Source organism: Solanum stenotomum, chromosome 1 (genome assembly GCF_019186545.1).
Source record: "Solanum stenotomum isolate F172 chromosome 1, ASM1918654v1, whole genome shotgun sequence".
Taxonomy (NCBI): domain Eukaryota; kingdom Viridiplantae; phylum Streptophyta; class Magnoliopsida; order Solanales; family Solanaceae; genus Solanum; species Solanum stenotomum.
The window spans coordinates 98,631,288-98,645,609 of NC_064282.1; the positions used below are offsets into that span (position 1 = coordinate 98,631,288).

The 14,322-nt window shown below is 29.9% G+C and overlaps 3 protein-coding genes across 3 annotated transcripts; 1 reads left to right on the top strand and 2 right to left on the bottom strand.

The window, feature by feature from the left end:
• Positions 1–1,529: 1,529 nt before the first annotated feature.
• LOC125853332 (BTB/POZ domain-containing protein At3g05675) lies at positions 1,530–4,045 on the bottom strand. Its single transcript, XM_049533002.1, has 2 exons — positions 3,853–4,045; positions 1,530–2,806 (listed from the first exon to the last, which is right to left on the bottom strand). The coding sequence occupies exon 2, from the start codon at positions 2,631–2,633 to the stop codon at positions 1,755–1,757; it is 879 nt and encodes a 292-aa protein (XP_049388959.1). The 5' UTR covers positions 2,634–2,806; positions 3,853–4,045; the 3' UTR covers positions 1,530–1,754.
• A 2,953-nt stretch (positions 4,046–6,998) lies between these two features.
• On the bottom strand, positions 6,999–8,991 carry LOC125853331 (transcription repressor MYB5-like). Its single transcript, XM_049533000.1, has 2 exons — positions 8,684–8,991; positions 6,999–7,691 (listed from the first exon to the last, which is right to left on the bottom strand). Exons 1-2 carry the CDS (start codon positions 8,989–8,991, stop codon positions 7,118–7,120), a joined length of 882 nt encoding a protein of 293 aa, XP_049388957.1. The 3' UTR covers positions 6,999–7,117.
• A 3,050-nt stretch (positions 8,992–12,041) lies between these two features.
• LOC125860260 (probable E3 ubiquitin-protein ligase ARI8) lies at positions 12,042–13,664 on the top strand. The gene has a single exon (XM_049540193.1). It carries the CDS (start codon positions 12,042–12,044, stop codon positions 13,662–13,664), a length of 1,623 nt encoding a protein of 540 aa, XP_049396150.1.
• The last annotated feature ends 658 nt before the right edge of the window (positions 13,665–14,322 follow it).

The following is a 14,322-nucleotide window of genomic DNA, read 5'->3' on the forward strand; positions in this document are numbered from 1 at the left end:
CAAAATAAACCTAATACCATATGAAAAATATTATATGTTATAATTAATTTAATTAGATAAAAACAAGTCACTTGCCTTGTATAAGTTTCAATTAATTTATCTTATTTTGATTTGACACGTAGTTTAAGAAAATAAAAAAGACTTTTGAATTTGTGATCTTAAATTAATAAATTAAAAATATGTGCAATGTATGAAAACGCCCTTCAATCTTGTGATCTTAAACTTGTCGCGTGAAAAATTAGAATTAAAAAATTACTAATTAGAAATGAGACATTGTTTATTAAATGAATTTTTTTTATGACAAGGGAAACCCGCAGCCGCTACCCTTTGGGTGCGCACAGGGTAAAACCCCCGCTCCTATGCAATAGCTCACAAATCATATAGGAGAGGTAACCCACACTAGACAAGCCCGTGCAACGAGCTCAACCCAAAAGGCAAATCCCTCGCTTTCGCTGGCAAGGGGTTTCGAACTTGAGACCTCCAACATGGAAGTCCCAGGCCCAAACCACTGGGCCACCCGAAGGGTATTATTTATTAAACGAATTATAAAAAAATAATTAAAACAGTAAATAAAATAGTAAAAACATGACTATTAATTATGTGCTTTTTGACCAAAATTATAATTATAGTGAATTAGTGATAATGACTGCATACTCGTGCAGCCACAGCCTTTCATAATTCTAATTAATCCCATTAATGCTGTGTATACCATAATTACTTATGACCCTATATGTGTCCCTCAAACATTGAGTTTCACTAAAAAATAAAAAATGAAATCACTCGGTGTCTAATATCTATACTGAATCATTCTACTATCAAATGTTATTATTAGTCGTAACTCATAAGTACTTTTTCAACCTTAGTCAGAAACTTTGAGTTCGATGAGTTTTAAATAAAATCATTTTTAGTATGAATCGCTTTATCCCAAAATAAAATGTTTCAACATAAATTTAAATTAATTGAAAGTATCTTTTAATAGGGAAGTGTTACCCTCAAATAAAGACTTTTTAATCCGAATCGAAATTAGTCGAATCTGCAGATACCGACCGTCTATATGAAAACAAAAAATAGTCTAGCACATCCAGAAGCCCAATCAATTCCAAACAGGTCCAATCTTTTTAATCTTTGCTGCAAATTATTCACAATAAGAACAACATACCCAATGAAATTCCAGAAGTGAGAGTCTGGGAAGATAGAATCTACGTAGACCTTACCATTACCTCGTGGAGATAGAGAGATTGTTTCTGAAAGACCCTCGACTCAAATGCAGCAATTCAAAGGAGAAAGATGGGGGCATTGCAATACATGGAGTAACATATTAAGGAACATTAGCTTAACACAATGAGTACATCAATGGTTTTAGAGCCATTTGTTTGAACACATTTAAAGTTAGAGGTTCTTTAACCATTCTCTTCGTGATCACTGGATATTGATAGAAAAACACTCGCACCAAGGAAAGGTACCAAACCTAGGCTTAACGCCCCAACGAGCACACTCAAAAGAGAAGCCTTTGGACAACTCGATAGGAATCAGAGGAGAAATAAATCATTTCTTATCTTTAGATGTCTAGTATATGAAAGAAGTTTCCAATTACAACTACATAAGAAGGTTACAATTACACATCAAATTACTATAGATACAAGAACATCATATTTTCTCGAAGAGCCAACTCACCAGGGAATATGTTGAGCACGCTACTACGAGAACCAGCAATAGTCACAGATGTTTATGAGGCGATATTTCATCTTTAGAAATTAAGTAGAGGGTGACAATGGCACTGGCATTGGCATTGCTGACTCTGTCAAAGCCTCGTCTAATCTTCGTTGTGCAGACTTGGTTCTGTAACACCATATCTCAAAAGCCTCGCTAAGGTCTGGATATTTAACCTGTTCAGCACTTATCCAATCTGCTAGAATGTCAGCTTGATCATTTGACGGTAATGCTGAAACCAATGAAACTATTGCTCCCTCGACACATTGGCAAAGGTCATCGCTCATCTTGTATGGAAATGCAGCCTCCATTGTGCTCATTTCATCGGAAAGGGACTTCATTTTTCTTATGTATGGAAGCCATGTCTTGAGCAATTCTACTCGACTTCCTGCTGGAAGAACTACAGTTCCGTAACCTACTGCTTCCAATACTTTTGATGTCACTTCTATTAACTTTATCTTCAAATCCCACATGACAGAATCAAGTCTTTTATCTTCGATGACCTTCAGTAAATTGCTCGATATATTAGACCAGTGAGTGACAAAGTCCTTCATGAGATCCATCTTCAAAAGAGTGTTATGCATCCATTCGAGGTCAGATAGACTCCGCATTATATTCTTTTCCATCTCCATGTTCGCAATGTCAGGCTCCAAAATCAACGAGAATAATTCATTTTCAAAAGAAGAAAAGATTTTAGACACCACAATTCTAGTCTCCACTTTTATTTCATCATCAGCTATGACCAAGGGAATCTTTTCATCGTCCTCGAGCATGAACTCAACCTGTTCTTGAGCTGACGCTCTTAGATCATCCTCGAATTGAGGGAATGAATCACCAGTTGAAGTGGCATAGCGGATGGCAGACAGGAAAACTTCTTTTGTGCCACTTAATTCGGTTTCTTGTATATCGGAAAATATGGGCATGGTATAAGAACTAAGTTTCTGAAAAGTTCCTATAATCTTGTACTCCTTATTAGATTATCTTGTACTCCTTATTCTCCGAGGAAAAGCAAACAACTGAGCTACGAAGAATCTCCTTAATTTGAAGAATCGGGGACTTCAAAAATATCAAAAGCACATGCAAGAGAGTAGTCCACCTGAACCGGAAAACAGTCAATCTAGAGGAATAAAACAAAGATTTGAAAGAAACAAGACTTGTGAGAAGGAGTAGCAAATACGAAAAACGAAATGCAGATTGCAAAAGGAGTTCTATAACAAGCTAAAACATAACCAGATTACTAGCTAGAGTGTACTCTTCAAGTGTAATCCAGAATAAACGGGAGAAACAAGACCAAATCATCTGCTTAACATATACAAGATGTAAAAAAATGAACCTTGAGCCTAACTCAATCCCAAAAGCTCGAAGGATGATTGCTGAAGTCCATATAAGGAGTCAAAGTCACCACATCCCCTGATGTGAAACTTAACACTAGACACTAATAACATAATCCACCTATGCAACAAAGATAAAAAACAATCATCTGTAAAAATTTCTTTTTATAACCATGGTATACGAGCCAGCTTGCACACCTCTACTAATTCCACAAGGTACCAACTACCTCTCACCAGCACAAGTACCGGGGTAACTCTGTAAAGCAAAAGACCACTCTTAAACTTATATTTTTCCTCATAATAGAAGACTGGGGTACAACAAATCGCAAACGAAAAACAAGTAACTTCCTCTCAGATAACCTATTTATTAACTTCTATCATCAACATTTGAAAATACTCCTTCCCTTCCAATTTGTTTCTCTTACTCCCTTTTTTCGTCCATTTCGAAAAAAATCCATCATCCCAACTTTCCACATGACATGCTTTAACATACATTCTACATATCTAAGTTTAAGACCACACAATTCAAAAATCTTACTTAATTTCTTAACTCCATCCGAAGTCAAAACCAGACAAACAAATTGAAATCGAGAGAATAAAACAAACACATATGAACTAAACATGCAATAATCAAATTTTATCTCCCAACAGATCTCCAGCTATGCAAGGATATACAAAAAAAAAATAAAAAATTAATTCCTTCAAGTTTTACAGGGCACCAGAATCAAGATATCAAGATTTAATTTTTATAGCATACAACAAAACAATAATGTTTAAAAACACTACTTTATAATAGAAAAGGGTCGCTTACACTCATTCCACAGCTCGAACTCGTGATCTGATAACTTTAAGTTGCACCAAAGCTTCACTTTTCACTATTATTAACATCAATTAAGAGCAAATTAGGACAAAAATGCAACTAATTAGTTAAAAATTAAGAAAAAATGGAGCTTTAATTTGATAAAAAAACAAACTTGGTAAAAGGGGTTTTTGCAGGTTAAGTAGAGCTCAAGCTGAAGAAAGAATCTATGGAGTTAATTGAAATTGGTCTTTTTTCGGGTCAAAATTTGAGTCCCTTTTTTTGTTCTATGGGCTTTTAAATTGGGCCCCCAATATCTTTCTTTTGGCCCTTTTTTATTTTTGAGGCACCTTCCATATTATATTGGGTTTTTTTTGTTAAACATGAAAATTATATATTAAATGGATTATGAGTTGAAAAATGATAGAGATGTTTTTCCTAATCATAGAGAAAATGTTATAAGATAAAGATTAATGTATATTATATATATATATATATGTTAAGAAATTACATATGAGTTAGATAGAACATATCCCAAGACGGGCCAGTAATTACAGCAAAATTACTGAACTGGGTTAACTTACTACACATAGATGGCCTAATTAGTTTAGTAGAGATAAATTTCTTTGATTTTGATTTTAACCAAACACCGATCTGAAAACCTTTACCAAGATCTCCACATTTAAATATAAGAGGGAACTACCGGCCAATCTTATAAAAAAACCAAAATAATCAAAATAAAATATTTTAAAAAAGGAACATCACTAATTGATTATAAGAAAAAAAAATTACAAACAAATATATATATTTTTTTTTTCTTCTCTAGGAAAAAAATAAGAACTACTTTCACAATGCTCCATTATTTTTGGTCATAAATAGCAAAAATATCTTTTATATTACAACTAATATTCAACTTAGAATTAGTTCCCAAATATCATTGACTCAACCCATTTTTATTTATTTTTTGTCATTTTATTGTTATTTTACTAAACCCATGCAATATAAATAGTGGTTTAACACTTGGAAGCTCTTTTTATCATTCTTATATTTCTCTCTTCTATTAGTTGGTTTCAAATTAATGAAACCGAATATTCCTTATTTTTTCTCCTAAAATTTCATTTGTTTTTCCATTTACAAAATTTTCAATTTTATTTTACAATTTGTATTTCTCTCTGAAAATATGGCAATGGCAGCGATTTTTCCGGGTGAGTCAAATAATTTAATTAATTTCTAGAATTTTTTTTCTTATTTGTCTCTAAAGAGTCTGTAGCTAATAGATTTTTGTTGATTATCCACCGTTAGATAAAATTAACGATGAATTTTGATCATATTATATATGTACTAAAAAATGCAGTGCATGCTACACATAATTATATTTAATTTCAGACCATTAGGTGTTTTCTATTTCTTTCTATATATAAATGGTATAATTTATTTTATTTTTATTTTTATTATTATTATTATTATTATTATTATTATTATATAGTAATTACACTATCTAAAATCTAAAAAATGATCTTTAGTGGCAATTAATTAACGACAATAGCTTAATTGCCACTAAAAATGTACTTTTAGCGGCATTAGCACTCTTTATAAATGTCTCTAAAGCCTATAGCAATACTGAATCCAATGGTCGGCATTTAACTAATGCCGGTAAAGGCTTTATCACTCTTTGTTAATATGTATATTTATTGCCGCTAAAGATATTTTTTTTTGTAGTGTTAGAACATGTCTCGCTAAGTCGCTATGATTACAATAATAATTACGTCTTAGTCCAAAATAAGCGGTAGTCGGATATATATTCTTACTACTAACCATATAGTTACTCCATATAAATCATTTCAATTCAATATTATAATCATTCCTGCTATTTATTTATTTTTATTTTAAAAAAAGATAACATTTGTAGAAGAAGTGTTAGTCGGATATATATTCTTACTACTAACCATATAGTTACTCCATATAAATCATTTCAATTCAATATTATAATCATTCCTGCTATTTATTTGTTTTTATTTTAAAAAAAGATAACATTTGTAGAAGAAGTGTCACCCGTTCAATAAAAAATAATATTTATCCGTTCGATAAAAAATATTTACAAACTAAAAAAATAATCAATTTTTTGACAAATTAGCTCGTTGGAAACGTTCCTCGTGAACCTTTTTTTTTTTTTAGAAAATCCCACATTTCTATTAATAATATCCATCGGAAAATCATGTTTTCTATAATAATTTAAAAAATAGCAGACAGATATATAAATAATATAATATTGTAGGTGTATAGTCAACTATTAATATTTCTGAGCGACCAACAATATAACTTTTCCGTTTTAAAATTTGAAATTTTATAAATTCAAAATCTTAGTTTTGCCTTTGAGTTAAAGAATTATTATTGACTCTAAAATTGCACAAGAAATTATGAATGCATATTATGTAGAGTTAGTTACCTACCAATCACATGTGCAGTATATTAAATAAATAAAAAAAGACTGGTAGTTGTGAATATTTGGTCGAAATGTAGTATTTTCATGTTGTTATCAAACATAATGGAAGATGTAACCAAATGCTTGACAATTGAAGAAATAGTTAGATTGGGCGAAAACACATCTAAAATATTTTAATTTTTGAGTTTTATATTTGAATTATCAGGTGTATAAATTTTTTACATAAATTATTACTAAATATTTATCAAAACACACCTTAACGATCGATCAGTTATTCACTTTTGCTATCATATATTAATCGATCAACAATTAGCATAGTGAAGAATTATTAGCAAATAAATTAGGAATTACTTTATTGCCCGGCAATTATTAGATATATAGTCCTATAATCTATGCATAAGCTATTGGTCCATTGTGACTCCTTAAATTTAAAATATCGAGTTGATTTAGTCTAATTTAGTTTCGAAAATCAATCAGATACATTTTTAAAATAAAAAAAATATGACGATTAATTTAGAAGGGAGGGAGTAATTATTAATATTATCAAATATATAACTTATAGTATGTCCATATGTGCATCCCTCACACACATATATTCTATTACAATATCAGTAAGATTGATCATCACTTATAAATCACATTAAAAATGGAAGACAATATAGTCTAATCTAGAAAATCACCAAGAGAAAAAAAAATGTTTATAGACTTACAAATATCAATATAAGAATCCATTTTTTTTTCTTATATAAAACATGTGAAGATAATTAATTAACAAGGCATATATATAATCAAACATTCTTTCATTATTCATCCATTCTGTTGAGATTATTTTGATCATATAGATGAAGCCATAAAATGGTCAAAATCTTGCAATGTACCATTGATTTGTTGATTTTGGCAATTCATGAACATGTCTTCATTGATCAAAGAATTCAAGAAGGAGGAGAAGACATCGTCCGCGCAACAATTCAGTCCATCATCTCCCTCATCATGAACCACAATGTTCATATCATCATCGCGATAATTGGCAAGCATCACATTACTGCTCTGATACTGATAATCATCATTAGGACTTGTAATTTCTCCAGGACAGTTATTATTGTTGATGCTACTTCCTAAGGGTTCTTTCATTTGGAAATTAGGATTGTAAATGGGGTTTGGAGTATTAATTGTGTTGAGATCATAATCATTAGCTAGGTTTGAGGATGAAGAAGGAGAAGAAGAATTAGCTTTGTTTGTAATAATATGATTATCATCACTAGAGGAATTAGGGTTGTTTAATATTAATGGTTTGTGTGTTCTTGGATCTATTCCTTGGCTAATTAATTTCTTGCTAAGGTGAGTATTCCAATAATTTTTTATCTCGTTATCTGTTCTTCCTGGAATTCTCCCTGCTATCAATGACCACCTACAAAAATTTCCGATTAAAAAAATGAGTTTAAATTTTGTGCAATATTAATATACATATAACTTTCTTACACCATCAAGCTAAGTTGACTTACAATGACAAATAAACCTTCATAGCATATATAATATGGTAACATGAAAAAATACAATAACAACAAGAAAAAATAACACCTAATTAAGGAACAAAACAGACCAGATGGTAGAGTGTAAAAAATAAATATGTAACTAAAGTTGATATTATTAATCACCAAAATGAATCCTTCAGTTAGCTCCCTAATTAAACATTTCAAGTTCGAATCTGAGAAATAAATCTATTGTTGGCAAGTGTTTTAACTCTGAAAGTCGATAACATAGCTACATTGCCTGGAAGGTTGCCTGTCAGTTGAACATCTTTTATCGAAAAATATATATTAAAAATTACTTTTATAAATATAAACATATACTAAATCTTAAACAATTCTTAGTGAAGTTCTTGATTTCTCCCCCAAAATGACACCTTTCAGCACGAATACAAATTTAATCAAGCCCCACTATAATATCAAACACCGAGTATGAAACAAAATATATAGGTCACAACGAAGGATAAAAACCTAATTAATAACAAGCAGATTAAAAGATGGTCAGTTGAACATACACCAAAAAAATAATACAATATAGGAGAAAAAAAATACATATCTATATATATATTAAAAATTACTTTTGAACAATTTTTAGAGAAGTTCCTAATTTCTCCAAAAAATAACTTTTTTTTTTAGGCGAATACAAATTTAATCAGCCCCACAACAAGTATCAGACACCAGATGTGAAACAAAATACATAGGTTAGCGCGCAGGATAAAGGAAACCCTAGTGGAATAACTAGCAAATCTTAACAAAAAAAAATCAAGATAAGGGTTTTCATTTTCATTTCTTGTTCTTTTTAATTTTAACAAACAATTATAAGCCCTAAAATGATGATATATATATTGAAGAATTGAAATTAATTTTGAAGGACCTGTTCCCTAGAAGGCGATGGAGGCGGAGGATGAGATCTTCCTCCTCCAGTGAAATATGTCCGCGTTTAACGGAAGGGCGGAGGTAGTTCATCCAACGAAGGCGACAACTCTTCCCACAACGGAAGAGTCCCGCCTTCTTTGGGAGTGTACGCCACCGCCCTTCCCCTTCTTTACTGACGTAATTTGTCAGTAATTCGTCTTCTTCTGGTGTCCATGGACCCCTTTTTAACCCTATTTTTGTACAACATGGTGTTACAACTTTGTTTCTTGACGATGATAATGATGATGATGATGATGGTGTTCTCATTTTTTTTTGTTGTTGAAAAAAATGGAGATAATGGATTGTTGAGTTGTTGGTTTGCATGTTAATTAATTAAAGTTGGGTGAGAGTAATAATGTCTAAGTTACTAAATTTGGTAGCGGTGGAAATGGAGTGTGTTTTGGTACGTATGTTGCATTTAGAACAAGTTTTGGTTTTAATTTAGTGGAATTTTTAATTATTTTTTAATAAGTGTGTGCGTCTTGGCTAATTTTACAAAGTATTTATTATATATCTTTTATCAGTGTAAGTGTCGAGTAATTCTATCTGCATAAATGGATTGGATGAGAAGAATTCATATAGAGCTTTTTGTTTTTTAATTGGAATTTGAATGTGAGATCTTGTAATTTTTAATTTACTTCGTTGACCATGTTTTATGATCTTCATTGATTTGGTTTATATTATGTGTTATAAAAACTTATCCAATCTATATTTAATTACATTAAAATGAGCCATAGTTTGAGGTAAAAGAAGTTAATTGGGATTGTCTATCTCTTCCTTAAAATAAAGGTATGGAGATTTACTTGTCGTACACCAATTTTATTTTGTTTTTTTTTATCTATTTTGTGGTTCGATTAATCTTAATTCACGCCTAGACGCCCCATTATATGAGGGTAAAGTGTCCTCGATAAAAAAAAACTATTTCCAGAGTTCAAATATTAGATCTTTGATTACTGATAGAGGAAACTTATGTATGCAATTGTATGTCAACTTAATTTGATAATATAATTATTTACATTGTCAGCATACAGAACATAAAGTCAATATTTATTTATATTATCCAAAAACAGCTCACGTACAAATTAATATTGATGGAAGTTGCACTTGGTTTTCTTCATATAATGTTATGACCAAAAATAGAAAACTTCATTAGATGCATTATTTACCTCTTTTAGATAAATGGTAACGATATTACACATATGAATGGGGCGTTCGAATTGATTTTACTTGGAAATGAAATATACAATCAAAATATAATTTAATTATTTAATAAATCTAATTATTTGGTAGGAATTTAAGTATTGATATGGCATATGAAATGTTGAATTTGATCAATAACCATAATTTAACAATATTAATATTCACAAAGTACATTTACTAATTTGAATATATGTTTTTATATGTTGATTATATTCAACGTAAAAATTATAAAGTTAATTAATTAATATGCGTAATACATGTATGTAACAAATTGTTGTAATATCTTATTTTTCCATTCTTGATTAGGGATTTCGCTTTAGAGCTTTACCCTTCCCACAAAGTGAGTTTTTTTTATACGAATTTAAATTAGTCAAATATCAAAATGAATAGCAGATATCAAATGAGAACAAAATTAAAAAAAAATGGTTATAGATCTTATAATCACAAAATTTAATACATTTTGATATACATTATATATATTTTTTAGAGGCGACAAATTTCTCAAGAAGTTTTAAATTTCGACTAAACGAGCAAAAAAGTAAATTATGACACTCTCATCATATTACTTTACGTTGTTTGAGTCAAAAAATTAATGATAGAAATGATTTGGTGTAAATATCGAATGAAAATAAATATTTACCCTGAACCCACGAAGAAACGGTAGAAAGTAATATTAAAATTTTAATTTGCTTGATTGGATATATATTTATTTAAATTTGTTCACTAAATAAATTAATAATTAACTTATTAAAGATTCATAATACATTTAATTCTTGTTAAAATAGCAAAACGTATAAAAGTAAATTTTGAGATATATATTTCATGGACGCAAAAAATAGATTAAGAATTTAATTATTCTATTTGTCACATAATTAATTTCAATCAAAAAATTCCACAGTAGGAATTACTCATTATCAAAGCAGCAAAGAATAGTGACATTTTGCCTACCCAAAATTACTTTGATTAATGGCATCATCAACCCAATATTGAATAGTTTTAAAAGAGGAAGAGAAAATAATATTTTTTTTAATGATTTATCGCTAATCCGTCATTAAAGTAATAGTAGCTACAAAACTTGTTTATCGCTAATTCTTGTTTATTTTTCAGAGTGATTATAAAAACAAAAAGTGATAAAAATAGACCAATGTGATACAGTGATAATTACTCCTTTCATTATTAATCACATGTCTCAATTCGAATCCTAAATATAGAGTTACCTAATTACCCCCACATAATATAAGACTTTTCTGAATTCGAATTTAATCAGGATCATAAATCTTCTAAGGTTGTTGCTTCCCTTTTTTTCTTGAATTAGTCACATCTTTGGGTCCATTCTCTATGTAAATTTAAGTAATTGTTTGACAACGATAAAATAAACTAAGAGAAAGAAATAATAATAATTAGAAAAAAAAAAACTGCAAAAATATGTATATAACTATATATATTAACCGCAAATAGACTAATTAAACTAAAGTAAACCTCTATGGTCTCGAGAAGAAAAAAACTAAACCTAGTAGAAGTAGGAAGCTGTTATTCGAAATAATGTTTGAGATTTTTTTCGTTTCTAATTTTTCAGTGTCCAGTCTTCGATACTCATATTAATATTTAATTAAATACAGATTCGAAAAGTCTCATGTTATTTATTAAATACTTCCATATCCAAAACTAAGTAAGATCAAGTCTTAATATTTAGCACTTTAAAATCAAATTACAATTAATTTTACTTACTAATCATATCCTTACTCGAATATGTAACATAAAATTGTATAATTCCTGCCATATTAATATCGTGTAATTTTCTCTTTATTTATTTATAGTAAGTTGATTTTAAAATTCAAATATATCATATCGTTCACATAAATTAAAACAAAAGAAATATTTGTATCAAACCTGAACATTGTAGCTCCACATTGGGTTTACTATATTGGGCTTTAAATTCATATTTTATTTCCTTTTAACATATCAAAACATTATTATAAAAAAAAAAAAAGCCTTTTTCGAGTTCAAGTTCTATTAGGGTTTCTACTTCTTAAGCCCTGAGGTTTTATTATATATATTTATCTCTTTCTCTTAATCTATACTTTCATCATCAATTTTATTTTCTTCTTCTAATAATTATGGATTCTGATCATGAAATTTACGATATGTATTCTGATGATGAAGAGGAGGAAGATTCCACCAATATTGATGAATCCAATATAGTTTTTTACAAACAAAAAAATTACAAAATTTTGAAGGATTTCCATATTCGTCAACTCGTAAAAGAAGATATATCGAAAATTTCAACGATCTTATCCGTCCCACGAGACGTTTCGTTAGCACTCCTACGCCGTTATAATTGGAAGGTTGATCGAGCTAACGAAGAGTGGTTTGCTAACGAACAAGAAGTTCGTAAGTCTATAGGTATGTTTTTATGTGACAACAATAATAACTATGTTTCAGTATCGAAAAAGACGAAAAAAACAAATAATGATGCTTTTGTGAATTGTGGTATATGTTTTGAGGAATATGATGATGTGGTTTATGCTACGTGTAATAAACATCCTTTTTGTAAGGTATGTTGGGAAGGTTATATTGGTGCATCGATTAATGATGGTGGTCCTAATAAATGTCTTGCTTTACGTTGTCCCGATCCATCGTGTGAAGCTATGGTAGGTGAAAGTATGGTTGTTGAATTAGCATCGGAGAAAGATAAATCGAAGTATTATGATTATTTATTTCAATCTTATATCGAGGAAAACAAGAAGATTAAGTGGTGTCCTTATCCTGGATGTGAATGTGTTGTTGAATTTGAGATAGGGAGCGATGATTATAGCGTGATTTGTGATTGTTCTAATGGTTTTTGTTGGAATTGTTTAGAGGAGATTCATCGTCCGATTGATTGCGATACGATAGCTAAGTGGAAGGATATAAATCAAGAAGAATCCGCAAATACAAATTGGATTATGGCTTTTACTAAAAAATGTCCAAAGTGTGATAAATCAATTGAGAAAAATATGGGATGTATGCATATGACATGTAGATGTGGATATCAATTTTGTTGGTTATGTTTTAAGAAATGGGGTGTTTGTGCTAGTCGATGTAATCGATACGAGGAGAAAAAAGAAGTAACAGAAGCGAAGAAGAATATTCAAAGGTATACACATTATTACGAGAGATGGTTATCGAATGGAAAGTCGAAAGAAAAGGCTTTAAATGATTTGAAAAGAATGAAAGATGAAGGGTTGAAAAAATTAAGTGATGATAATTCTATACTTGAGAAAGAATTAGAATTTATTATTGAAGCTTGGGAACAAATTGTTGAATGTAGGAGGGTTTTGAAATGGACATATGCTTATGGATTTTATTTACCTAAAGAAGAGGTGGCGAAAACACGATTTTTCGAATATTTACAAGGGGAAGCAGAGGCAGGTCTAGAGCGGCTTCATCATTGCGCGGAGAAAGAATTGATGGAATATTTAGGGTCAAGTAATGAGATGGATTATACTGATGAAGGATCTTATAAGGAATTCACGAATTTTCGATCGAGAGTTGTTGGGCTGACTAAAGTTACTGGAAATTATTTTGAAAAATTGGTCATGGAATTAGAAAATGGACTACAAGATGTGACTAATTCAACAAAAATAATTGAACAACCAATGAGTTCTAGTAATACTAGCAATAATATGTGGATGTGTGATAGGTGCACTTTTTTGAATGAAGATATTCATACAGTTTGTCGAATGTGCATCGAAGATTGAAGCAGGTTTAATTTATTAATTTTGAACTTTTTTTTTTTAATTATGGTTTTGTATTGAGAATTATTATAGATTTTAATTAAGTTGAAGTTGGATTTCTTTGAATTTGTTGTGGTGCCTAGAGTTTGTTTTTGTTTACTTTCATTTGTTTTTAGTTATGATGTTTATGTCAAATTTATGTCTCATTGAAATTTCTTGAATTGAGAGTTATCGAAAGCAATTTTTCTGTCTCATAAGGTAGAGGTAAGTTTTGTATATACGCTATTGTCGTTAAACTTCACTTGTATAAAGATTTCTTTAGGCCGGACGGAGATTGACTCACTTGTGTATTGTATATGTACAAATTGTTAAAAATTAAGAAGATACTATTTGCGTGCGTTGAAGCTAATAAAGTATATACAATTTTATAAATCAATATAACAACCTTGAAAAATAGATATTTAACGAAGTTATTGTTTTAGAAATAGTAATTACAAGAACAAATTACATACTAAAGATTATGGTGGATGAGTAATAAGCATTTTCTGTTTTTCATTTGAGATCTCGAATTCAAGTTTTGAAAATATAATTATTTTTGATAGAGAATATTTTACATCATAGTGAAACTTCTGAAGATATAGATATTTTTAATTGTGAGTAAATAAGAGAGATAGAAAATTGC